Source organism: Otolemur garnettii, unplaced genomic scaffold (assembly GCF_000181295.1).
Source record: "Otolemur garnettii isolate 467f Iridium unplaced genomic scaffold, OtoGar3 scaffold00003, whole genome shotgun sequence".
In the NCBI taxonomy this organism is placed as follows: Eukaryota; Metazoa; Chordata; class Mammalia; order Primates; family Galagidae; genus Otolemur; species Otolemur garnettii.
In genome coordinates, this window is record NW_003852398.1 from 18,990,610 (window position 1) to 19,016,910 (window position 26,301).

Below are 26,301 nucleotides of genomic sequence, written 5' to 3' on the forward strand. Positions count from 1 at the left end.
ATTACCTAGAATCAGGACATCAGAGCTGCAAGGGATTAGCTTATGTTACTTGACAGACGAGGAAACAGCTGTAGGACTCATCGTGGATGGCCTTTAAGAAAGCTCTGAGCATCCTTCTAGGGAACATTTTTCTTATGAGTGTGAGAGATTCCCAAGCACTTGCTTTTCCTCTTCAGCCTGGGAACTCCTCAGCCAGCACACACTCCTGATACCAGATTTTGTTCAATCTCAGTGACTCAAAGCCCTGAAAAGTTCAGCAATCAAATCTTTAAGTCTAGCTTCTATGTTTGGCTTGGCTGATCAGTTCATTATAGTGGGATCTCAAAAGCCCAGGCTTTTGAACTGGGTTAAAATCCCATCTCTATGACTTAGTAACTATGTGATAATAGGCTCTACAGCCTTCTTGTAAAATGTGGACTCTACCACATAAAGTGGTTGTGGTTGACTAAAAGAAAGGTATAGATAGAAGTCGGCATGGTGCCTGTGCACATCAGGCCTCAATAGCTACTATTCTTGCTCTTAGAACCAGGAACATAAGGCGTATAGTTATGCTTAGGGAAACTATGAAATCTAGAGAGCAGGGACTGTCTCCTGCATTTTACCCCAGTGTAAATCAATTTGTAAAGATGTAATTCCCCCAGTGAGAAAGCAAGCTGAGCATTAGTTTAGGGAGAATTGACCTTCTGTATTTTCATTTTTTTTCATTCTCTTTTAAAGTTGTTTTCTTAATCATTAGTTCTATATATATATATATATATATTTTTTTTTTTTAAGAGACAGAGTCTCACTTTGTCACCCTCAGTAGAGTGCCATGGCATCACAGCTCACAGCAACCTCCAGCTCTTGGGCTTAGGCAATTCTCTTGCCTCAGCCTCCTTACTCATTAGTTCTAATGTGGCCTTCCACAGATAATGAAGATTGGTAAGTGACCAGGAAATCAAGTTTTGTTAGTTTGGAAGCAGTTTTAATGGAGATGGAAATGTTTATCAATTCAACACAGGTACTCCCAAAATACAAATCAAAATATCATCTTCAGCTGCATAGCAAATATGATTTAAGAATTTAACATCATTATTTGATCACAAGCGTAAATATAAGTCACCATAAATAAATGGAAATTCATTGTACAAAAATCCCCAACGACTCTTAATACAAATATGATACATTTAATGGTTTCTGAAACAGATATTCTTAAACTTTTTAAAACCTAAGATTTCTTTTTTCTTGGTTCTTGGACACACAAAAAATCAAAAGGTGAGAGGCAGTAATATCAGGGAGGAAAGGGTATTAAAACTTGTCTGGTGTTTGTAAGTGCTGCTGGCAAGCCAGGGAAATAAAATCTTTCTCTTCAAGGTGAGGCCCTCCATTGACTGGGATCAAGTCTCCTGAAGATAATGTGACTCTGTCCAGATGGTCAAATACAGGGTTATGAATGCAGGGTGGGACCGGTGAGTGGTTGCAATAGCAATCTTATCAAATGGATGATTGAAATCTCCATAAAGCAATGGTCAGGGATCTGGAATGAACTCTAGTCATCAGATAGAGCTAGCTACTTCCCCTAAACAGCACTGAGGATCTGGAAGGCTCTGGAACTTAGAGAGTTCATGTGGGTTTTGAAGGCATGTTCTATCATGTAGTTCTGCCATGTGGGGTAACCTCCCTCTTTTGCCTCTGGTACATTTCTTCTGTGGTCATCAAGAGGAAGAAATAATCAGAACAGGAAGCGGTAGCTCCAGACAGGAGGATCTGTCAGCTTCTACTCTGAACCACCATCCTTCCCTACGTGTATAGAGGTATCTCAAAGCCCAGTGTTAAGCAGAATGATTCCTTTATAGCAGTGGTTCTCAAACTTTGCTGTGCAACAGAATAACTCTGAGAGCTTGTGAAAAATGCACATTTTCTGCTCTACTCCCAGAGATTCAAGATTAGAAGGTTTGAGGTGAGGCCCAGAAATCTGCATTCAGATGTACTAATCTCAGGATCTGACGTCAGGGACCATTGGAACAGATCTGCCTCCCCACCTTTCCTCACTGGAGGATGACCACCTCACACAGACCTCTTGCTTCGGGGCTTCCTTTCCGTGGGGTTAACAATGGGGCCATCTGATTAAAGCTAACTATTTCCTTTCATTTGCCCAGGGGGAGGGTTCATTATTGTTCTTTCCATTTTCTCTTTTCTTTTCTCCCTGGGCTAGAGGAGACATGTCAAATGTCACACTTTACATGGTCTTAAAAGCTCAGTGCCCCAGACTCCCTTTGATGATGTACTCTGTAACAAAGCCATTCATATCTCAAAGCTTGTGTCCTTCTCAGTGGTCTCCCCATACTTGGTGGAAGATTCCCACAGAGGATTTTGGTTCAGTCTGGAAAATGGAAGTGGATCTACCCCTGGGAGAGAATACACACCCTGAAGTCTAACTCATGAGAACAGGCAGTTGAGAGCAAAAGGTAAAATGTCCCATGACACTTTTACATTTTTAGCATCTAGGACAGTGAAAGTTCTGATTCACTCAAATGGGACTCCTTTGGGGGGGTATATCTTGGTATTAAAAGCTCATTTGATAAGTATTATTTTTATTTCTTACTTCTCTGTCCTTAAGATGTTTTTGGCCTCTGTTGTATAAACCCCTTAATAACTCTTCTCATGGGAGTTTTATCTTGAGGAGAGATTCTGTGCCAAGAAGTGGTCCCTCATTTGGTCTCTGGCCAGTGCCATGATTAACTTGCCCAATGCTCTATACCCTGTATGCCCGGTGCTAAGGACTTGCTTAGGGAATAAGAGAACCATCTCATCATCATCAAGCTGCTGAGATGGCCTAAAATTGTTCTGCTTGGGGCTGTGGAATTCCTAGATTGGATTCCTAGATTGGGTGCACGTATCCAGTTTCCTCAGAGCAGGCCTGACCATTCTCTTACCCCAGTCCCACTCAGTGGGATATGGCTAGGAAATTTTTCTGACTTCTCTCTCACACTATCCTGAGAGGTAGGCTAGGATGGGGCTTTTGGAAGCTGATGTGGTAGAGCTGCTGACACCCATGGCAGGAGATGCCACCTGGGTGCCTGGAGGGGAGCCATGGGTGATGAAGGTGCAGTAGGTTGAGGCATGTCCCCCCTCCCCCGGGCCAGGCTGATGTTTCAATCTCTGAGCCTTTAGTCCTGGGCTGCACATGGGCACTGGGTAGGAGTTTGCCATCTTGGGAGGAGTTCTTGGGAAGCAACTATAGATGGGTGGAACTATGGGGCAGAGAAAGGGTGAAACTAGGAGCTCTTAATATAGCTGAGGAGGGGAAATAAAAACACACACTGCCCTGTTTCCTTTGTTTTTTCATTTATGCTATGGACAAACCACCATGGAGATGTTGTGGGAGAGCATGCATAGGCCCCACCCTTGGGAGTGGTGAAGATGTGTTTGGGGTGGTGCTCTTTGCTTCCAGGTCCATCCCACACGCTGTCTGGCTGGATCCTGTGGCAGGCTGGCTGTAGTTTTTCCTCTCTGCCGCTCCTCTTCCTCCAGGATGATCTGCCTAGCAGGTGGTGGCCAAGGACTGGTGGATGGGTGGTTGGAAGCAGCGCACATGCTCCACCGTGGAACTGTCTGTCTCCACAGACTTCATGTACTTGTTTAGGATGGCAAAAACCTCATTGTTCAAGATCTGGTACTTCCTGATTCGGTCGGCCATCTTCTTCAGGGGCTGCAGAAGGAAAGGGATGTTTGGGGTAGGAAAACAGGAGGGTAGAAAGAGAGAGGGCAAGAGAAGAAGTCAGGGAAGTTGGGGTCCAGGGTCCAGAAGCTTCAGTGATCATGTCACTCTTCTGCTTAAAGGCCTTCTGTGGGTACCCAGAACTCTGGCAATCAAATGTTAACTGGACTGTAAAAACTCTCTGTATGTTTTAAAACTTACTACAGAGCTACAGGAATCAAAACAGTGTGGCACTTGTATTAGACAGACATATAGACCAATGGAACGGCATATACATGTGACATGTATATACATTTAATGATTTTCAACAAATTTAATAATTACAACAAAGATGCTAAGACCATTCAATGTGGAAAAATAAAGTCTTTTCAAGAAATGGTGCTTGGAAAATGGATACCCACATGTATAAAATTGGACTCTCATTTATACTATACACAAAAAATTAACTCAGAAGGGATCAAAGACCTAAATGAAAGAATGAAAACTATAAAATTCTTAGAAGAAAACAGGGGAAAATCTTTGGCAATGATATCTTGGATATGACATCAAAAGCAGAAACGAGAAAGAAAAAAATAAATCGGGTTACATCAAAATTGAAAAATTTTGTGTGTTCAAGGCAACTATCAACAGAACGAAAAGGCTACCCATGGAACAGAAGAAAATATCAAAAATCATATCTGATAAGGGATTAATATCCAAAATATATTAAAAAATCAACAAAAATGACCCAATTAAGAAATAGGTTATTTTAAAATAGATATTCCTTCAAAGAAGATGTACAAGTGGCCACACATGATATAACACTCAACATTAACAATCATTAGGGAAATGCCAATCAAAACCACCATGAGATAAGACTTTAAACACATTAGAAGCTCTATTATAGACAATATAGACAATAATGAGTGCCAGTAAGGATGTGGATTGGGACATTTATGCACTGCTGGTGGGAATATAAAACTCTGCAACTGCTCGGGAAAAGAGTATGGCAATTCCTCAGAAAATCAGACACCAAATCACCTTATGATCCAGCAATTCTACGTCTGGGTATCTACTCAAAAAAATTGAAAGCAGCAATTCAAAGAGTTATTTGTATTCCCATGTTTCCAAATGGTCAGAAGTAATCATTTTCTACAATATCAGGAAGGTGGAAGCAACACAAGCCTCCACTGATGGATAAATGGATAAACAAAAGGTGGTGTACATACACAATGGAATAGTACACAGTCTGAAAAGGGATGGCAATTCTGACCCATGCTATATGGATCAACGTTGAGGACATTATGCTAAGTGAAATGAGTCAGTCACAAACAGACAAATACTGTATGATTGCGCCTGGATGAGGCACCTAGAAGATTCAAATTCATAGAGACAGAAAGTAGAATGGTGGTTTCCAGGGGGTAGGGGAGGTTAAGAATGCAGAGTTATTTTCTAATGGGCAAAGGAAAAAGTTCTGGAGCTGGATGGTGGTGACAGCTGCACAAAGGGAGTGTACTTAATGCCTCTGAACTGTATGCCTAACATTTTATGCATATTTTATCACTACTAAAAAACCCTTTGTGAGGTATCTCCTGCCTCTTCTCCTCTCACTCTTTGATCCACCTTCATGCCTCAGACCATTCCCTGTGTCTGGAACATCCTTGAAAGTCCCTCACCCCACTTATGCCTGGCTCTTTGCTGCCGGCCATTCACGGCTCAGCATAAGCACCATCCTTCTTGGGAAGCTTTCTCTGCCACCTCTTCTCTGCCCTTCAGCCTGGTTTCAAATGTGGTATTTTCTCTTCACAGCAGTTCTGCACACCCCACACCAGCATCCATCCAATCTCAGCACCCGACACAGTGTGTGTGCTCAGTGGACATTTACAAGATGAGGAACCAGCATCAGCAGAGTCTGGGCCAGGGAATGTGCATTTCGGGGCTGAAGCCCAGCCCTGCCCTCCAGGGTAACCTGATTCATAGCAATAGGTTATGGGCAAGTGACTCATGGCTTCCTCCAAGCAGGTCCTTGGGCGCTGAATGTCTCTGTACCAAACTGCGGTATGGGGAGTTGGTCTCTGTAAGCGGCACATCCTTCCCTTCTTTTGTGATAAAAGCCAGGCTGTCAGGCAGACCACAACTCCCAGGTCCCAGCCATGACCCCACTTACCACATTCTTTATGATTTCATCCTTCCCATCCTGCCTCTGCACTTTTAGCAGGTGGTAACAGAAGTCGAACAGGTCAAAGCGACGCTGCTGGCCCAGGAGCACGATGATGGAGCAGCCAGCCCAGTTCAAGCCATCACCAAAGCACTGCCTAGGAGCAGGGAGAAGAGGCACTGGGGTGAGAGGTAGAGGGAGAGGGAGCCTCAGCTGGGGCCCTAAGTATAGCTAGTACACATGCCCGTCTTTGGGCCAAGTCTCTTGGTCTATAAAATGGGTACAAGGGAAGGTGGGTTCATTAGCTCCAGGGATCACAGTTTTAAGTCTTTCCAACCACAAAGAGGTGTCAGCCTATTTGTATCACTAATGTAGGAAAAATTAGCCCCCCAAATGACACAAATTTGCAAGAAAAAACCCCAACCAGCCCTTGAGACTTATGTGACTGATTATTTCCGGGAGATCAAAGGGGAATCTGTCTTGGCCCTGTATAGGAGCCAGAGAAACACCTGTGGGGTGAAGAAGGCCATGTCGAACTAGGGAGACAACTGGCCAGAGCAGGCTGAGGGGAAGGTACAAGGCATGGTGGCATATACTGCCGGGCTCAGGGAGGCTGAGTCCTCGTGGCTGAGATGTAGTTCCGATAGTAGCCCTCAAGCTTGAGAGAGATGTGGACAATTTGGCTGGCAGTAGGGTTATCCCTTGGCTGTCTCTCTTGTTCTCAAGCAGCACCCTCAGCAAACACTAGGCAGGTGTCCCCATTGCTCCACCCTGTGCTAGAAGCATGTTGGCCCAGAGCTGCTCTGAAACAGCCTCATGGCAGCATGCCCGCCTTCCCACTCCAGTCCCAGCACCACTTCCTTGGAAAGACTTCTCTGGGCCCCATTCTGTCTCAGCATTCTTAGCTTCTGGTGTGCGAGTCTCAGCTGCCTTCCTCATGCTGTCCTTGACATGTGGCTGGGTGAGTGTGGGAAGAACCAGCTCTGTTGTCTTCTCTGAGGACTCCCAGAGGCTACCCATTTTCCAAGAGTAGAGTTTGTTGAAAGATGAAGTGGGCAGTGAGGCTTGTACTGCCAGCCCCTCACCAGTTCCCTCCTGCCCAGGCAATCAGCCCAGGTTCCAATGTTGGAAAGACAGGCCCTGAGAGCTCTCATAGCCCTATGCTGCACCCTCCTGCACATATTCAGCTTCTGTGTCAGCTGTCTGCTGCTCCTGGATGCCCCCTCTGCCTTCTGTTGATTTGAATCCTGGGCATTGCTCAAGGCTCAGTTCTGATCCATGTATTGAAAACTGATAACTCCTTCAAACTCTCTTCTGGCATCTGCCACCCTTCCTGCCCTGGCTGCCAAGCAACCTCATTTGATGTCCCTTATGTCTATGTTTCTGGTCTCCCCCTTGGTCACATGAGCTCTGTGAGGCCAGGGACTGCCGGCTTTTGCTCAGCACTATTGCACGTCTGGCACCCAAAACAGCAACCGACAAATTCAATAAACAGTTGTTGGCTACCACCACCTCTGCCTACTTTTTGAGCTGAACTCCGGCAGGCTAATGACTCACAGGGGCACAAGCAGATTGGGGTGACCCTGCCTTCCTGGAAGTACTCACTCAGCGGTGAACTCATTGGTCCCCACGGGGATGCAGTAGACGAACTGCATAGCACTCCACAGCCGGTGGAACTCCACACACTCGTCCACATGCATGACGCCGTTGGTGGGCGGTGGGCCCCTCCAGATGGGGTCCTGCAGGTAGCTGCGAATGCGGGTCAGGATGACCTCGAACATGGACAGGCCACAGCACAGCCGCTCCTTGGTCAGCAAGTCACCCTCCCGAGCAATGGCAATTTGCTGCGAATGGAAAGATGTGTGAAACTTCTATGCCACCTCCCACCAGAGATGCCCAAATGCCGAAGCTGGCTACACCTAGAATTCAGTCACAGAAATGATGTCTTGTTCAGAGCAGGGCACTCTCTTTATAAGCCTGAGTGCAACAGCAGGGAAACCTGGTGGTAAGTGTTACTTGTCTTAAGTAAAAGCCAGGAGCCATTGGTAAAGGAATGATTTAACACATTAATTGCCATGTGAGTTGTATTTAACCTATGCTGTTTTGAGCCTGCTGCTGTTTTCAGGATGCAAGTATAACTCTCACATGTCTCTTGACCTATCTTGGCCTAATAAAACACTGTGGCTCCAAGGAAAAGTTTTTTCTAGTGTGGCAGTCAAAAAAGTCATGATAAATTCAATGCAATTCCCATCAAAAACCAATGTCAAGTTTTCTGGATCTAGAAATATTAATCCTAAGCTTGACTTGGAACCAAAAAAGAGCCCAAATAGCCAAAGCAATCTTAAGCAAAGAGAAAAAATCTGATGGCATCACATTATATAACTTCAAATTAGACTATAAGGCTATAGTAACCACAACAGCATGGTAGTGGTACAAAAGCAGAGACATAGAATAATGGGGAAAGTAAAACCCTGTACCTACAACTAACTGACCTGTGATAAAGCAGGCAACAACATACACTGGGGAAAGAAAGTCCTATTCAATAAATGATGCAGGGAAAACTGGATAGCTATATGCAATTCATATACAAAAATTAATATCTCTTGCCACATACAAAAATTAATTCAAAATGGATAAAAGACTTAAATGTAAGACATAAAACCATAACAATTCTAGAATAAAACATAGGAAAAACTCATCTGCACATCAGCCTAAAGAATTTATGACCAAGATTCCAAAGGCAAATATAGCAACAACAACCAAAAATAAATGGGACTTAATTAAATTAAAAAAGTTCTGCTCAGCAAAGGAAATACTTAACAGAGTCAAAAGACAACCTACAGAATGGGACAAAATATTTGCAAACTATACATCTGACAAAGGACTGAAATCTAGAATCTACAAAGAATGCAAATCAGCAAGAAAAAAAACCCCATCAAATAGCGGGTAAAAGATATGAACAGAAATTTTTCAAAAGAAGACAGACAAATGGCCAAGAAACATGAAAAAAGTACTCAATGTTACTAACATCAGGAAAATGCAAATTAAAACTACAAAGAGAAAACGCACCTTACTCCTATCAAAATGACCATTATTAAAAAAGTTTTTTTAAAATGCTGGCATGGATGAAAAAAGGCTTACACACTGCAGGACTGCAAACTAGTACAACTTCTATAGAAAACAGCATGAGATTCCTCAAAGAAAAAATATGTAAATGTGCCATTCAATCCAGCAATCCCACAACTGGGTATCTACTCAAAGGAAATAAGTGTCATTTTATCCAAAAGATACCTGCATTCAAGTGTTTATCACAGCATTATTCACAATTGCAAAGAAATGGAATCAACCTAAGTGCCCATCAGTTCATGAGTGGATAAAGAAAATGTGGTATATAGATATATATCATGTAGTATTCCTCAGTCACAAAAAGGAGCAAAATAATGTTGTTTGCAGAAACATGGATATAACTGGAGGTCATCATCCTAAGTGAAGCATCTCAGGAATGAAAACCAAACATAAGTTCTCACTAACAAGTGGGGGCTAAAGGATGGGTACACACTGGCACGAAGCCATATGAAGGACATGAGAAACCATGGGGCGATATGGGATAAAAACATACGTATTGGATAAAATGAACACTATTCTGGTGACGGGTATACCAAGAGCCCTGACTTAAGGATTATGCAAGGTATTCATATAACAAAAACAGTTGTACCCTTTCAATTAATACAGTAGAACCTCCCTAGTTGACCACCTCCCTACACTGACTACCTCCTTAAGTTTCCCTACTCATAGACTGGAAATATACCACTTGTACATATCAGTAGAGTGGACCTAATTCCTTATGTTGACCACTTCCATATGTTGACCAGTGTGTTATGGTCCCTAGGGTGGTCAACTTACAGAGGTTCAACTGGTATTTTGAAATAAAAAAATAAAAAATAACAAAATTATGATCTATCCACATAATAAAACACTAGGTAGCCACTGAAAAGATTGGATACTACTATATTGCTACTGGTAGTACTGTAAATACTACTAGTTCATGATTACTCAGTGTAATAAACCAGGCCCTATTCTAAGCACTTGATACGTATTAACTCCATTCAATCCCATGAGGTAGGTACCACTATTATTCCCATTTTACAGAGGATGAAACTGAGGTTCAGAGAGGCAGTCAGTGAGTGGGAAAGCAGGGATTTGGTTGCCAGTAGTCTATGGGTTAAATTGTAAAGTGAATAAAGCAAGCTGCAGAAATGAATATGTACTATAATTCTATTAAAAACCACCAACACCACACAATCCCACAGACAAAAGTATACATGGGGTGTATATGTATGCAGAAATCTTTCAGAAAAATTCACATCAGTTGTGAGAACAGATGGGCTTGGAGAAGTGGGTGGGACTTTCATCTGTACTTTACATAATTCTAATATAGTTGAATGTGTTACAATGAGCATATGTTAATCTTTCAAAATTTGCCATAGATTTAACAGAATTATTTCCTCTAGTTGGAAGTCCTTCTCTGACAATTGCAAATGATCTCTATTAATTATGTAAACTGGCTTCTCATCTGGCTCCTGGCTCCTGTAGATTTCATGATCAGCTGACTAGATGTCAAAACACATTACTGTATGTGTGCATGATGAATAAAAGCTCTATGGGTAAAGGTACCACCATCTGCAAAGTAAGATAAATATTAAAATCTAAGGTCAAAGTAAGATCTTCAAGTCTGAGGACAAAGCTGATGGGTGCTGGCTTCTGAGCCTAAGAGATTCTCAGGACACTCATGGGATCAGCTCCCCAGTGGGAGGATTTCCCAAACAGTTCATTGTATAGGGTGTCTGGGAGACGTCTGCTCGACTTCCCCTGTAAGCTCCCTCCCTGGAGGCCCCTGGGAAGAGGTTGACCTCTAAGTGATTCTGAGGAGGGAAATAAGTCAGCTAAGACTAGTGTGGGCCTCCGTTACAAATGTGGGCCATGCACGTAGTTGTCCCAACTATAAGTTGAAAAGATAACTAAGGAAAGTCCTCAAGTTACAAACATCTGACTTACATACAATTTGCACTTATGAATGGAGGCTTTTATAGACAATAGGTAAATGTATCTGTTCCAACTTACTTACAAATTCAACCTAAGAACAAACCTACAGAACCGATCTTGTGTGTAACCCAGGGACCGCTTATACAAGCCTCAAGTCTAGAAAAAGATGAATTGGAGAAGAAGAGTTTGCCAATGTGTGTTTTAAACACAAAGAGGAGGGAACCCTGATGGATGGTGACTCATCCCACTTCCACAGGCAGAGCCAGCTCACGAACAGAGGAGGGCTCACTCAAACGGCTGCAGTTAGCTGGAGAGATCTCTTTAAAAATTCTCCCGTCCTGTGCCTGCTTCTATTCTTATTCTCTTTTTCATTTGTTCTTATTCCGTTGTATTTGGCTGCTGAAAGGGCTCAGAGTGTCTGGTACAGGGGAGATACTTTTAAATAAAGGACCCCAATTTGTTCTCCGGTTGTGACGATTCTCTCTTCTAAGTTGAAAACAGAGTTGTAGTTTACTAATAAATCTACTGTGCATTTAGTTAGTCAGAATCAATCCCCAGGGCTTGATAGTCCTGACTGGGCAACTAGAAAAATTGGCAACTCAGTTTGTAAATCTTCAGACAGACTTTGAGCCCTGGGGACCCCACCCACCATAGCCCAGGCAAAAGGCCTTGACTGACAGTAGCTTTATTCCTTTCTTTAGAAAAGTGTTTACCCTCACAGACCTTTCTGTGAACTACAGAAGTAATTACTGGTCATTGAGTACAACTTAGGAAAAAATGTTTTTACAGTTATAAGAAAATACAAATATCCCATAAACCCCATTATCCAGAGACAAACATTCTTAAAATATCGATGTATGTCTTGTGTTCATGTATGTGTGTATTATCTATATTTAACAAAATTTGATGATACTATGGTATCTATATTGCTTTTTTCTCTTAATATGTCAGAGATTTAAAAACTCACTTCTGTAAACATTTTTATGATTTTTTTAAATGACTACATGATTTCTTTTAACGGCTACATAAAATGACCATTGGTGGTATACAATAATTTATTTCACCCTCTACTCTTATTTTAGACTGTTTACAAATTTTCACTTCTATGAACAATTCTATGGCAATCATCCTTATACATAAAATTTTGTAAACCTATTTCTGATTTTATTAGCATATATATTTTAAAGGCCTTTGCTACATAATGCAAATTTGCGTCAAGAAAAGCTGACTCACTTGTGTCCTCATCAGTACCCTATTACTAAGAATGTTCTTTACCAACTATGAAAAATTGTGCCTCATTCTTTGAGTTTGCATTTCATTGATTATTAATAAGGCTGAATACTTTTTCTGTATTTGTTGTATATTTTTTTAGGTTGTGGGTTTTTTTTTCTCGTTATCTTTTCTTCTTTTATGTCCATCATTTTCTTTTTGCTTTGGAAAAAGGGCTTTCTAGATTGTTTACTGTAAATACTCTCTGTTTGTGGCTTGGTGTTATATATGGAGAGTGTGTGTGTGTGTGTAACATAGCTTTTATCCACTTTTCTATTCCACTCAGTGGGGGAGTTTTTCTCTCCCCTGCCATTCTTTTCCAAGTTAACAAGGGAACAGAGAAAACAAGTGGGGGAGCCAGGTTGAAATCATGCCTGCATGGAGTACTTTGATTACATTTAGTACTCTTTGGAGGAGAATGATGTCTTAAGATTACTTCTTTTTTTTTTTTTTTTGCAGTTTTTTGGCCAGGGCTGGGCTTGAACCCACCACCTCCAGCATATGGGGTCAGCGCCCTACTCCTTTGAGCCACAGGCGCTGCCCCAAGATTACTTCTTTATATAATCCTTTGTTTTTCAGAATTCTTATGCTTATTAATATCATGGCAGTCAAGACAGAAGGCTTAGTTAGGGAGGTAAAATAGCTCTCATGTCATGTCAAAGACAAGAAAACAAACACTAAGAAATGACATGGCTGGCCCTACATAATGCACATGTAGATCTGGGGACAAGGACCCCTGGCTTTTGACCCCCAGAATTTTTCATCTATGATAGTGTGGGGCAACAAATCAGATTATCTCAATGTGTTTCAAAAATAAAATTCCAACAATGCAATACAGCTCAACTTCCTGGCTTTAAAAACATTGTAGAGTTCCTCTGTCACTGAACTAGATACTACATGATTACCCCAAGTCCCAGTGAGCTTAGAGGTTGAAATTTTGTTAGAATGACTAAGTTTTGGACTATTTCTTGAGGGATGTGAGACTTATAAAATTGGAATTTCCTTTCACACGGAACATCTAGCCTTTTGTTTGTTAAATACTCAGCACTTGACAACTTGAGATTTCTGCCAGTCCCGAGGAAGTGGTGTTCACCAGAACAGGCATGGAATTCACAGTTCTCTAAGTGGAAACACATGCCAAACTTTGGGCACGAGAGGCTGGATTCTTGTAGGATGACACCAGCAGTGGAGCAGACACATTTACATGTCTCTGACTTGGGGCATTTCTCCCTAAAAGGAAACATTTTAGAGCATCTCCTCTGTTCAGCCTTTGAAGGCCAAAAAAGAAATGTGTGTACTCTACAGGATCTGAGTTCTCTCTGTGGGTGAGTCAAAGTACCCAAATACCACTTAGCTTTTAGTCACCGTTTTCAGTAGGAGGTTGGTGGCATGCAGGGGGCCTGGCAAGGGTGGCCTCATCAGCATGACACCTGGGCAGAGGGACTCTGCGGAGTGCTCTGAATACCTGCCATGCTCTTCCAAAGGAGAGGCTGCCATCTGTCCTCTGTTGGGGCTGTGGGTCTAGATTCTCGGTGACAGCACCAGAGAGGACAGTTGGAATAGTGGGTTTTCAACAGTCTCACTACAGTGCCTCGTCTCCCTGTCTCTCTCCTTCCTGAATTCTTCTCTGCCCACCCCCAAAATGTGAAGCTTGCTTAAATCAGCTGGAAAGGAGACAGCATATCCTTCTTGTTGCCCCTGTCTGCCCTCATTTCCTTTCCTTCCTGCTCCCCGCAGAGTCTGTGAATTCTCCGAAGGCAGCCGTCCTGTCTTTGTATAGGTTTTAAAAATTAATTTTACAGAATTCACGTGTGAGCTCATTGACCTTTGCAGATATCAGAACATTATAGGCAAAGCTAAAGTTGGCTTTGGTTCCCTCCCCTGGTACCTAATCTCTATCTCCATCTCTCTTCAGAGGTCGCCAGCTCCATGTACTACGTGTGTATCATTCCACAGATTTTTAGGACAAGTTTTACTTCTATGGTTTTGTTCTGTGCATTTTGAAAAATGGCATCTTTCTGTGTGATGTTTAGCACAACTAGCTTTACTCACTCGCCATGTGTTTACAATCAATCCATACTGATGCACCGAGATCTAATTTTTCCTTATTATTATGTAAATGCCGAATACGTCAATATTCAGCATTGACATGATGCCGCTGCATTTTATTTTGTCAATGCTTTACTGATAAACGCTCAGGTTGTTTCCACTTTTTGCTTTAACAGTGTTACAGTAAGCATCTTGTACTCCTATGTTTCTTTAACAAAAATATCCAGAAGTGAACTGCTGGCTCACAGGGTGTGTGGCGAGATACTGGAGCAGAATTATTATTATTATTATTATTGGAGCAGAATTCTTGATACCGTGCAGGGGAGTAGTAGATACTTATTCAAATGGGCTGACTTTATCTTTCTTGGCAGGATTCATGCCATAAATACAGAGTAAACGCTTAGGCCTGAGAGTCAGTAAATCTCATTCCAGACCTGCTCCTGCCACTAACCAGCTTTACAGTACTGGACACTCTCTTCCCGTCTCTGGGCCTCAGTTTCCCTACCTGTAAATCGGGGGGTGAGTCAAATGCTCTAATGTTCCTTTTGAGTAATGTCTTGGCTATTCAAGTCTTTTTCTGGTTCCATATAAAATAAAGTACTATTTTTTCCAGATCTTTAAAGTATGACAGTGGCACTTTGATAGGGATTGTATTAAATTTGTAAATTTCTTTGGGTAATGCAGACATTTTAACAATGTTGAGTCTTCCCAGCCATGAGCATGGTATGTTTTTCTCTTAGTTAACATCTTCAGCTATTTCTTTTCTCAGAGTTTCATAATTCTCTTCATAGAGATCTTTCATGTCGTTTGTTAGGTAAATTCCCAAATATTTCATCTTCTTTGGCACAACTATAAAGGGAACAGCGTCTTTGGCTGTTTTTTTTGGCTTATCTATTATTGGTATATATAAAAGCTACTGATTTGTGAGTAGTGATTTTGTATCCTGAGGTGCTATTGTATTCCTTGATCACTTCTAAGAGTTTTGTAGTTGAGTCCCTGGGGTTTTCCAGGTATAAAATCATATCATCTGCAAAGAGTGAAAGTTTCATCTCCTCTGATCCTATTTGTATACCCTTGATCGCCTTCTCTTCCCTGATTGCAATGGCTAAGACTTCCAGAGGTAGGTTTATGGAACAGAATTGAGAACCAAGAGATGAACCAAGAGATGACACTTATCATCATTTGATCTTTGATAAGCCCATCAAAAATATAAATTGGGGGAAAGATTCCCTATTTAACAAATGGTGATGGGAGAACTGGCTGGCGACTTGTAAAAGACTGAAACTAGACCCACACCTTTCACCATTAACAAAAATTGACTCTCACTGGATAAAAGATTTAAACTTAAGACATGAAACTATAAAGATTCTTGGAGAGAGTACAGGAGAAACACTTGAAGAAATTGGCCTGGGAGAGTATTTTATGAGGAGGACTCCCCAGGCAATTGAAGCAACACCAAAAATACATTACTGGGATTTGATCAAACTAAAAACCTTCTGCATAGCCAAGAACACAGTAAGTAAAGCAAGCAGATAGGCCTCCGAATGGGAGAGGACATTTGCAGGTTATGCTTCTGACAAGGGTTTAATAACCAGAATCCACAGAGAACTCAAATTTATTAATAAGAAAAGAACAAGTAATCCCATTTCATTGTGAAGAAAGGACTTGACCAGAAGCTTCTCTGAAGAAGATAGGCACATAGCCTACAGACACATGAAAAAATGTTCATCATCTTTAATCATCAGAGAAATGCAAATCAAAGCCACTTTGAGATATCATCTAACTCCAGTAAGAGTGGCTCACGTAACAAAATCCCAAAACTACAGATGTTGGTGTGGATGTGGAGAAAAGGGAGCACTTCTGCACTGCTAGTGGGAGTGCAAGTTAATACGTTCCCTTTGGAAAGAAGTTTGGAGAATACTCAGGGATCTAAAAGTAGACCTGCCATTTGATCCTGCAATTCCTCTACTAGGTGTATATCCAAAAGACCAAAAATCACTTTATAACAAAGATATTTACACCAGATTGTTCACTGCAGCTCAAGTCATAATAGCCAAGTCATGGAAGAAGCCCAAGTGCTCAGCGACTGATGAATGGATTAATAAATTGTGGTATATGTATACCATGGAGTATTATGCAGCCTTAAAAAAGGAGACTTCACCTCTTTTACATTTACATTAATGGAGCTGGAACATATTCTACTTAATAAAGTATCTCAAAAATGGAAGAAAAAATATCCAATGTACTCAGTACTATCATGAAACCAATTTACAATCACTCACACTTTCATACGAAGAATAGATCACAACTATGGATCTATTCTTAGATGAAAGATGAAAAGAGGGAGGAGGGGGGATAGGAGGTCAGACTGAGGGAGGGTGAATGGTGGGATCACACCTATGGTGCATAATGCAAGGGTACATGTTGGATCTATTAAGTATAGATTATAAATGTCTTAACACAATAATTAAGTAAACGAGATGAGGTATATATCAACCACTATGACATAATCATTCCTAATTCTATATGAAATCAGCACAATGTACCCCATAAATGCATTAATGTATACATGAAAAAAAAATAAAGTTCCTTTTGGTCCTCAGAGCCCATGACACAGGTTCATACCTGGGGGGTCCCCAGCCGCTCTATCAGAGGGACCAGGTGCAGCGGGGCATACTTGGCTTCCAGGCGCTTCATCCGGACCTCCAGGCGCTCTCCCTCTGCAAAGGAGCAACAGAGCAGAAAGTGAGATTCAGGGCACACTGGGTGACCAGGGAAGGATTAGCAATCAGAGGCCCTGATGAGGGAAATGTATCCCCAAACGTGGATGGAGCGCGTAGAGCTGTTCTCCTTGACTGTAGAAAGTATGAGGAGGATTCCCCATAAGGAAATATTTTCTATGCTCTCTTTCCAACAATGGAATTATCTATTAATATAGATAATTGGGAAGTGGTGAGTTCTCCATCACTCAAGAAATCCTTATTTTCTTTTATAAGATTTGTATATAGAGCGAGGGGGTACAAATGCAGTTTTGTTACATGAATACAGTATGGAGTGGTACACTCAGGAAATTAAACCAATGCCAGATAGCAACATACTATGGATATCCGAGAAGGAGCCCATTTTGGAGTGTCACAATTCTGTGACTCTGTGACTACTGAATACGTATGCAAAGCTCTAACTTCTTCCTTGCTGACTGCAGATCTGAGTTGACTGGGATGAGGAAGTGCGTATGAGGCTCACATGCACGCTGGCTGAATATTCAGCTGCTGTCAGGGCTTTCTTACCTTTGATATAGACTCTAGGCAGGATGTTCTGGAACGGTGCAGCATGGAGCAAATCACAGACTTCCTCCTGAGACTGCAGAGGTGGAGGAAAGGAAGAGAAAACAATTTTTATTTTAAACCAGGAAGGATTTCCATTCCTAAAAACTTGAGCACTGGGGTTAGTTAGACCTGGATTCAAATCCTGACTCCTCTACTTTCTAGCTGCTTGACATTGGGTGAGTTAGCCTTTTTGACTCTTTCTTTAACTGAAAAATAAAGACGAGAACAGTACCTATTTTAATGAATTGTTGTGAGGATTAGAGGATATATAGCCTCATAACACAGTCACAGACACACAGTGAAAGCTCAATACTTTTTTTTTTTTTTAATAAGGAATTTGTTGAAGAATTAGAATGAATGACAGGAATCACACAGAGATGATGGGCCTCAGATTCTGTGTTTGTCTAGTTAGCTGTGGGGTCTGTAGGCTTGAAGCAGACAGCTGGGCCCATCTTCCAACCCATTAATCCGGGATGACTCTATGTACAGGCCCACATCAGATAGTGACTAAAGAGAGAGACACAACACAAGCCAGATTAGTTTTGATGGTTGACTTGTTATGCACAAAGGTAGGCTTAAAGGAAATATACAATGATTGGAGGGAACAATTTGGTTAGGGCCAGGTAGAAGATGTGGTCTCTTGGGCTTACTGTCTTGGGATGAGCTTGTGATCACTGGATTCAAAAACAAAGGGGAGGGATCGGGCCTGGAGAAGCCTCCCTCGATAGAGGCTTGCTTTTTCTTCTTTAAATTTTGAGTATCTGGATTAGGTAAGGTCCAGGCACGGGGCTTCAAAGCACCTGAGAAAATCAGGATTGTGAGTGTCCTGGGTTTCCTCCACCCCAGCCACAGATGGAACGCTGCCATCTGGGGAACCTGAGGGCCTGGATGCTCAAGAGGGGAACCCCTAAATTCCTGGGATCCCCAAAAGGATCCTCAAGCTCCTTTCCTTTCTAGTCTGTATCCTGTTGACCCCACAGCCAACCAGACAAACAGAGAGCCTGAGGCCCATCAGCTCTGAGTGATTCCTCTGTTGTTCATTCTAATTCTTCAATTATGGTTAAAAAAAAAAAAAGATTGAGCTTTCATTGTGTGTCTGGGACTGTGCTATGAGGTTCTATGGCCTTTCCTTCCTTTTTAACTGCGTATCAGTTTGAAATGAGGATACTAGAGGGAGAACATGTTGGTCTGGCCCCTTCAGAGGATCCTACCAGATCTGACTATAATTCTTAGTTTCTTAGCCAGCAACGGAAACTTCCCCCTTTATTAACTGAGCTGTTTTTCTCCCTACCAGTCATCACACAATCTGTTCTTCATTCCTATGTCTAAGCTTAGATCCTTTCATTCATCACATAACCCAAAATCCTGGCTTACTAATCATTGAGGCTAATCTTTCATATTCACATTGTAAATTAGCTAGATGGATTTTTCAAAGATGACCCACCCTTGCATTCCTGACATAAACCCCATTTTTGATTATGATGTATTATCTTGTTAATGTATTGCTCAGTTTTACTTGCTAATATTTTGTTGAGGATTTTTACTCTGTACTCATGAAGGATATTGATTTATGTTTTCCTTCTGAGTTTCTTTGTTTTGGAATTAGAATAATATTGGCTTCATAAGTTGAAATGAACCATATTCTTTTCTGGTTTTTTAGAGGAAATTGTATAGAATTGGTACTATTTCTTCCTCTAATATGTGATAAAATTCACAAGTAAAACCATTTGCATCTGAATTTTTTAATTGGAGTTTTGTAGTAAGTAGGAATGCTATTTCTTTAAGATATGTGGGACTATTCAGCTTATTTATTTTTTCTTGAGTAAGTTTTGGGGGTTTATGTCTCGTAAGGTTCTAGCTTTTTTCATCTAAGTTTAATTTATGGACATAGAGTCATCTGTAGAACATATTTTTTATCCTTTCTATGTTTGTGGGGGGCCTATGGTGATATCCTGTTTGCATTCCTGGTCATTTGTATCTTTTTTTTTTCTTAGTCAATCTGACTACAAGTTTATGCATTTTATTAACCTGTCCCCCTCCACACACAGAAGAACCAGTTTTAGTTACCTTTATATTTCTCTATTGTTTTCCTGTTTTCAATGTTACAGATTTCTCCAGTTATTATTTCCTTTCTTCTGCTTGCTTTGGGTCTAGTTTGCTCTTCTAGTTTCTTAAGCTGGTAACCTAGAATACTGATCTGACATCTTCATTCCTTTCTAACAGGACATTCAGGCATTCTCCCATAACTCCAGCGATCAAGAGCTCAGTTCTTTTAAAGGCAGCCCAATCCATTTTCTAACAATGCTAATGATTAGAAAGTTTGGTTTTTGCATTATGCCAAGGCTGCCTCCCAATAGTTTCTACTCTAGATCCTTGTTCTGCCCTTAAGAATATCACTGAATGTATTTTTCTAGTCTACATCCTTCTAGTCCACCACCCTTCTCCCTTCTCTCCTTTCCTTCAGGGTCAAGTGTACCTTTAAGGGCTTTCTACATCTCTCTCTATTTCCTAGTCTTCACTTCCCTCCTCAGCAAACAGGAACACATCCAGCCACAACTTGCCATGGCAAAGGTTGTAGCAAAGATGACCAGGGACTACTCCATCACTGAGTTCAATGCATACCTTTCAGCCCTCATCTTAAATGGTGTCTCTAAAGCAGTGATTTTCAATTGGTATGCCATGAGAGGATCTTAAGTGTACTGTGAACATTTTTAAAGGTCATTAATTTTTTTAAAAGACGTTGAAAGCACAGTAAGTATATTCTTTTTTCACTTCTTCTTTTTTTTTTGGCCAGGGCCTGGTTTGAACCCACCACCTCCAGCATACGGGGCTGGTGCCCCACTCCTTTGAGCCACAGGCCCTTTTTTTCCACTCCTTTTTTACATCAATATAATGTTAAGTGTGCCATGGAAGTTTAACTGTAAGTTCAAGTGTGCTGTGAGATAGAAAAGGTTGAAAAACACTGTTCTAAAATATCGTGCACTATCCTCAGCTGCTATAACAATGTGTCCTTTTGTTTCCACTGTTCTGGTTTCTCCTTTTCAGGTCTTTGCAGGCTTTACTTCTGACTATTCTATAATGTGGGTTTGTGGGTCTTCTTCTTACTCTGGTTTATATCTCCTGCTCCCATGACTAGAGACACTGCTCATTACCTATGATTTATTAAATCTGTATTTCCATCTAGACTTCTCTCCTTAGCTGCAGAATGGGATACCCAACTCCTTGCTGAATGTCTCCTCTTGGATGGTCCACAGCTCAATATTTCTAAAGATGACCTTCTTCCCTTATCACCTTCTTCCCTTGGTCACAGAATGGGGCACAGTCATCTCTTTATCTGTCCACTAGAACTAGGGGTGCACCTTCTCTCTTCTTCACCTTCCAGGACCAATTAGTCTTCATGTCGGTTGATTCCCTTTGCCTCTTGATTCTTTGGACATTTTTCCACACTGACCGCCATGATGCTATAAGATGCTAAGGGCAGGGACAGTGTTTCTGTTTTGCCACTTATCCCCAGTGCCTTACCTATAATAGTTTCTCAATAATTATTTATAAAATAAATATTTGTTATCCTGTAAATGTTTCTCAGATGAGTCCATGTGACTGTCCTCCGAGTATAAGAATGCTGCTACTACAGTTACCCATCCATTCACCCAATGAATATTTATTGAGACCAGGCACTGTTCTAGGCTTTACAGATATGATGTTGAACAAGTTAGACTAGCTCTTTGCTCTCACAGAATTTACATTTTAGTTGATAGAGACAGATAAAAGGAAGTAAACAAGGTAGTGATAAAATATAATAGGTAATAAGCTAAAGAGTAGGAGTGGGGAATGGGCTATTTCGGGTGGTTAGAAATGTCTTTTTGAGGGGGTCACATTTGAAGAGAGAATGGAATGAAGTGAGGGAGCTAGATATGTAGATATGAGGTAAGGGAATTTCAGTGCAAAAGTCCTGGGGTAGGGCATAAGCTGGAGTCTTGTGATAACAAAAATCATAGTCCACAGAGCAGGAGGTCCTAAAGGTCTGGGGTGACTAGATCTTGCTGGTCCTTGTGGGCCTGGTGCTATGTTTGGATTTTATATGAAGTATAAGGAAGACCTATTGAGTATCAGAATGTTTATTGCAGCCAAATTCATAATTGCCAGGTCATGGAAGAAGCCCAAGTGCCATGTATACCATGGAATACTATGCAGCCATAAAGAAAGATGGAGACTTTACCTCCTCATGATTACATGGATGGAGCTGAAAAATGTTCTTCTTAGCAAAGTATCACAAGAATGGAAGAAAAAGTACACTGTACACAGCCCTATTATAAAACTAATTTATAGCTTTCATATGAAAGCTATAACCTGATTATAGCCTAAGAATATGGAGAGGGGGATGGATGGGTAGAGGGAGGGTGATTGGAGGGAACACCTCTATGATTTATCTTAGAAGGGTACGAGTGAATCTTTCTAAAAGTAAAATATAAATGTCTTAACACAATAACTAAGAAAATGACATAAAGGCTATGTTAACCAGTTTGATGAAAATATTTCAAATTGTATATGAAAACACCACACTATACCCCATGATTGCGTTAATGTACACAGCTATCATTTAATAAAAAAAAAAGAAGGAGAAGCTGCTCCGAGGACAGAACTGGCTCAAACAGCCCCACTGTCAACTTTTCTTGTCTTTCTCTCTTTCAAGTATTTCAGCTACTTCTCAAAATGTCTTATTACTAGAAGGTTGCCCATTATATGAACTATCAACTTTCTGTTTTGTTGATATGGGTAGACTGATCTTGGAAGCCACCTTACAAGATAAAGGGAGGGGAAGAAAGCTCCAGGTGGTCTACAACAAGAGCAACCCTGCTGCTTTCATTTCACATGGCTAGCTTCTATTTCAGCTTTCTTTTGGAGAGGCAGAGGTCCTTTGGGGTGCTCTCTACTGGCATGCTTCCTGGGTATTCTCAACTGTGTAATGTCATATATCAGTGAAGGTTCAGAGGAGAGAAGGATGTGATTTCCTACCAGGTGGGAGAAAATATGCCTGGAAGATACCAAGAGAATGAGCCGACATGACCATTTGCATAACGAGGTGGCAACACAGGGTGCAACATCCCTTGTAGAAGGTATTTGTTTGGCATTCATTAGCTGAGATCATTGTGACTGACAAAAACATCCATTTTGAGCATACAAAGGCCTGTGTAAGGGATCCAAACAAGCTTCTACTGTGGGAGCCTCAGCTAGCTACCACGGACTCCCTCTTGTCTAATCATTACCTTAAAGGATGCATACACACTAGGTCATCTACTCTGCTTGAGAACCCATCAAGCCATGTCCTTCTGGAAAAGCTCTTTGCTTTGGCCTGTGAAGTCACCAGCCTGCCATGTCCCTCCCCACTCACCCCTGGCTCTGTCTGCTCTTGCCATAGCAGCCATTGTACTTTCTCTGGGCGGCTCCATAATCCATGTCTTTACCCCTGCCTACCTCTTTTGCTTAGTAAATTCCTACTCTTCTTCCAGATCTCAATTCAAGCATCATACTTTCAAGGAGCCCTTCCCTGACTCTCTCAGGAGCCCTTCCCTCTCTTTCTTTGTCCACGTAAGGCCTGTTGTTAAACGTCCTTAAAAGTTGGCAGTTCTTTTCCTTTTCAGCATTTGATCTTAATCTATACACGTGACTATCTGATTAATACCTACCTCCTCCCATTGCAGTTTAACCTCCATTAAGGTAGGAACAATGTCTATTTTTGAATATACTTCTTCCCAATAGTAAGCACACTGCCTGGTATACATTGAAATACCCAATAACCACGTAGAATGAAAGTTGAAAATCTTGGCACATAAGGGAATTGAGACTTAGAAATTCTCCTATTTGTTGCCTAGATTCTCCTTAATTAATAAGGGAAGTATTTTCTCTTCAATTGTACTGATTACTCTGTATGAATGTTGTGAAGGATTTTTAAGAAATGCTCTATGTAGTAGACTTTTCAGGTGTTTTAAATTTCTAATCTGTTCTCCCTTCCATCCTATTTTTCTTACTTATGTGTGTATACTAAGTTTTCTACATTAAATATATATTGCTTCAAAAGATTAATTTGAAAGAAGTAAAATAGAAAGGAACTCCTTTTTAGCTTTATAATAAGGAACTTTTGCGAATCTTGCTGCTGGAATCAGAGGGAGGGAAATGAAATCCTGGTGTGCCACTCGGTCCAGCAAGAAAAAATATTTGCGTACCCTTCATGCCAATAGTAGATATTTTTGTTTTGTTTTGATTTAGGCTACACTTAAGGACAAATCACAGACGCAGAACATCATGCAAATATAAAAAACATGACTGTGGTGACACAAAAGTAAACGTGTAGCTGATAATAGTAGGAGGTAGAAGTGCCGCGAGTGGTGGTTTCCTTGGTCTTTTGGTATTTATTTCACGGAAAGGAGTTAAGCTACTAAATCACATTAGGAAAAGAAGCAGTGGAGGTGTAAGCACATTAACTATGATTCCAAGGGGAAACAACAGAAGCAATAAGTAACATAATCAGACATTGAGAGGAAGAGGGAGAGGGATATCAATGAGCTAAAAATCCATTTTTCCAACCAGGGCATCAATAAGCATTGTGTAAGGTTTCTCATTTAAAAACAGAGGTTATCCTCATGTTATTAGGTGCTATGAGAGAGAGCAACCAGAAGAACCGGAACAGAAAATGCAACATTATCAAGATTAGAAACAGGAGAAAATCACCTAAAATCTCACCGCTTGAGAAACTTTTAACCTCACTCATATCTGATAGGATCATACACATCATTTGTTGATTTCCTGGGTTTTCGTCATAGCAACTAATGTTCTTGAAGAAAAATGACAAGTATATGCAGTTTGAAGAAAAAGAGTCATGAACCAACTTGCAACCAAAGAATTAGAAAAGTACTTCTATCCCCAACTTCCAGCACTAGCCTCTAGCCTGGATTTCTATAAACGATTTCTTTGTTGGTAACTAATTTTTATAGATCTGCTGGTGTGATTCCAAAGTATATAACTGGACTACTGATCATATGGTCAGTTTATACCCACAAAGTCCTTCTTCCCTTAACCCTCCCCCCCAACCAAAGTTCTCCACTCAATCTTATCCATACTATAAATTCAAGTTTCCCCTTCAGGGAGTCTTCCAAGCCCTTCTAGTTCCCAGTGCCTTTTCTTTTCCATAACTGATCAGAGTCCTTATTTATTCAGGGCCCTTGATCTGCTACTGTCAGCAGTCTGGCCCCAGGCTAGGGTCCTGAAGTGTGAGCATCTCAGGGAGAACCAGGGCAGCAGGACAGTGGGGTACATCTCATGCAAGCACAAAGAACGTCTTTATGGAGGGAACACCACGATTAGGACCTGCATTTTATTTGATATGAGAAAGCCATTGAGAAGAATAGAGGATATAATAGGATCTAGAGATCAGACAAGGAGGTACCAAATTCTAAACAAATTCGTTCTGACTAAGATAGAGCCTGAGTGGAGATTAAGTCATGTATCCATTCATATAACAAACTGTAGGCACCTATTATATACAAGGCTCTCTGCAAGGTGCTAGAGATACAACAAGACAGACCTGGTGCATGGTCCTTACCAAGACAAGGAGAAAAATAGGTAAATGGGCAATTCTTTCCATAAAAAGGTTTTTTTTAGTTCACCATTACATCATACAAAGGTCATTTGAAGTCTGTGTGGGCTCTATGAGGATATAAAGATGGGCAAACAACCCAGATGTTTGCGGAGGATGACAGGAAGGGCTTTCTGAAGAAGGAAATGCTGTGCTAAGAGCCGAACTGGGGTACCTGTTGAACAGGTGAGGGGGAATAGCACCTGCAAAGGCCTCGGAACAACAGAGACCATGGTGGGGCAAGGCCAAGGGCTTAGGCTGACTCAAGCTTTCAGAGGCAGGAAGTGGTGATATGGCATGGGGAGAAAGGGATGAGCAGGGGCAGATGGCTTAGAGTCTTGTAAGCCTCACTCAGGTGTATGGGCACTATCCTGATGGTTTTAGTGAGGGAAATGGCATGATCGGATCTCTAGTTTCACTTTCTGGCTGCAAGGGAAAGAGAGGGTTAGGGGGAAGGTGAAAGGGGTGTTGGAATAGTCCGGTAGGAGAGAGCAGGGCCAGGAGTAGTGGAGAGGATTCTGATACCATACTCAGGCACAGTGGGATCAATCACTAATGTTTACCCAGGACTAGAAGAGGCTGGTGGAACTCAAGCTGCAAATTTGCTGTCCTTGATTTCCAAGAACCATCATCAACAAGAAGAATAATATTCTAGTTATATTACCTGTGTTATTTGATTTGCCATTTGTCATTTTCCTCTGGGAATATACCAAATACTTAATTCAGCCTCTAGGTAAAGACTGTGGAAAATGACTAACTTAACAGCTATGTTTTTATTTTATTTTAAAATTATTTATTTTTTGAGACAGAGTCTCACTCTGTTGCCCAGGCTACAGTGCAGTAGCACCAATAACACCTCACTGTACCCTCAAACTCCTGGGCTCAAGAGATCCTCCCATCTCAGCTTCCCAACTAGCTAGAATTATAGGTATGCACCACCATGCCCAGCTAATTTTTAATTTTTTGAGGAGATCGGGTCTCACTGTGTTGCTCAGGCTAGTCTCAAACTCTTGGCCTCAAGCAATCTTCCCTCCTTGGCCTACCAAAGAGCTGGGATTATAGGCATGAGCCACTGCACCCAGTGCAGATATGTTTTTAAAAGTGCTACTCTACGGCTCGGCGCCTGTGGCTCAAGTGGCTAAGG

General features: G+C 41.3%; 1 protein-coding gene across 1 annotated transcript in view; it reads right to left on the minus strand.

Annotated features, from left to right (window-relative positions):
• Positions 1–3,319: 3,319 nt before the first annotated feature.
• The window catches only part of CYFIP2 (cytoplasmic FMR1 interacting protein 2), a 126,811-nt gene continuing 103,829 nt past the window's right edge, over positions 3,320–26,301 (minus strand). The window contains exons 26-30 of the mRNA XM_023515393.1: positions 17,486–17,558; positions 16,824–16,918; positions 7,443–7,681; positions 5,847–5,994; positions 3,320–3,691 (exon numbers count right to left, since the gene is read on the minus strand). Of these exons, the coding sequence (XP_023371161.1) occupies positions 3,524–3,691; positions 5,847–5,994; positions 7,443–7,681; positions 16,824–16,918; positions 17,486–17,558 (723 nt within the window). The 3' untranslated portion in view covers positions 3,320–3,523. The remainder of the gene's footprint in view (positions 3,692–5,846; positions 5,995–7,442; positions 7,682–16,823; positions 16,919–17,485; positions 17,559–26,301) is intronic.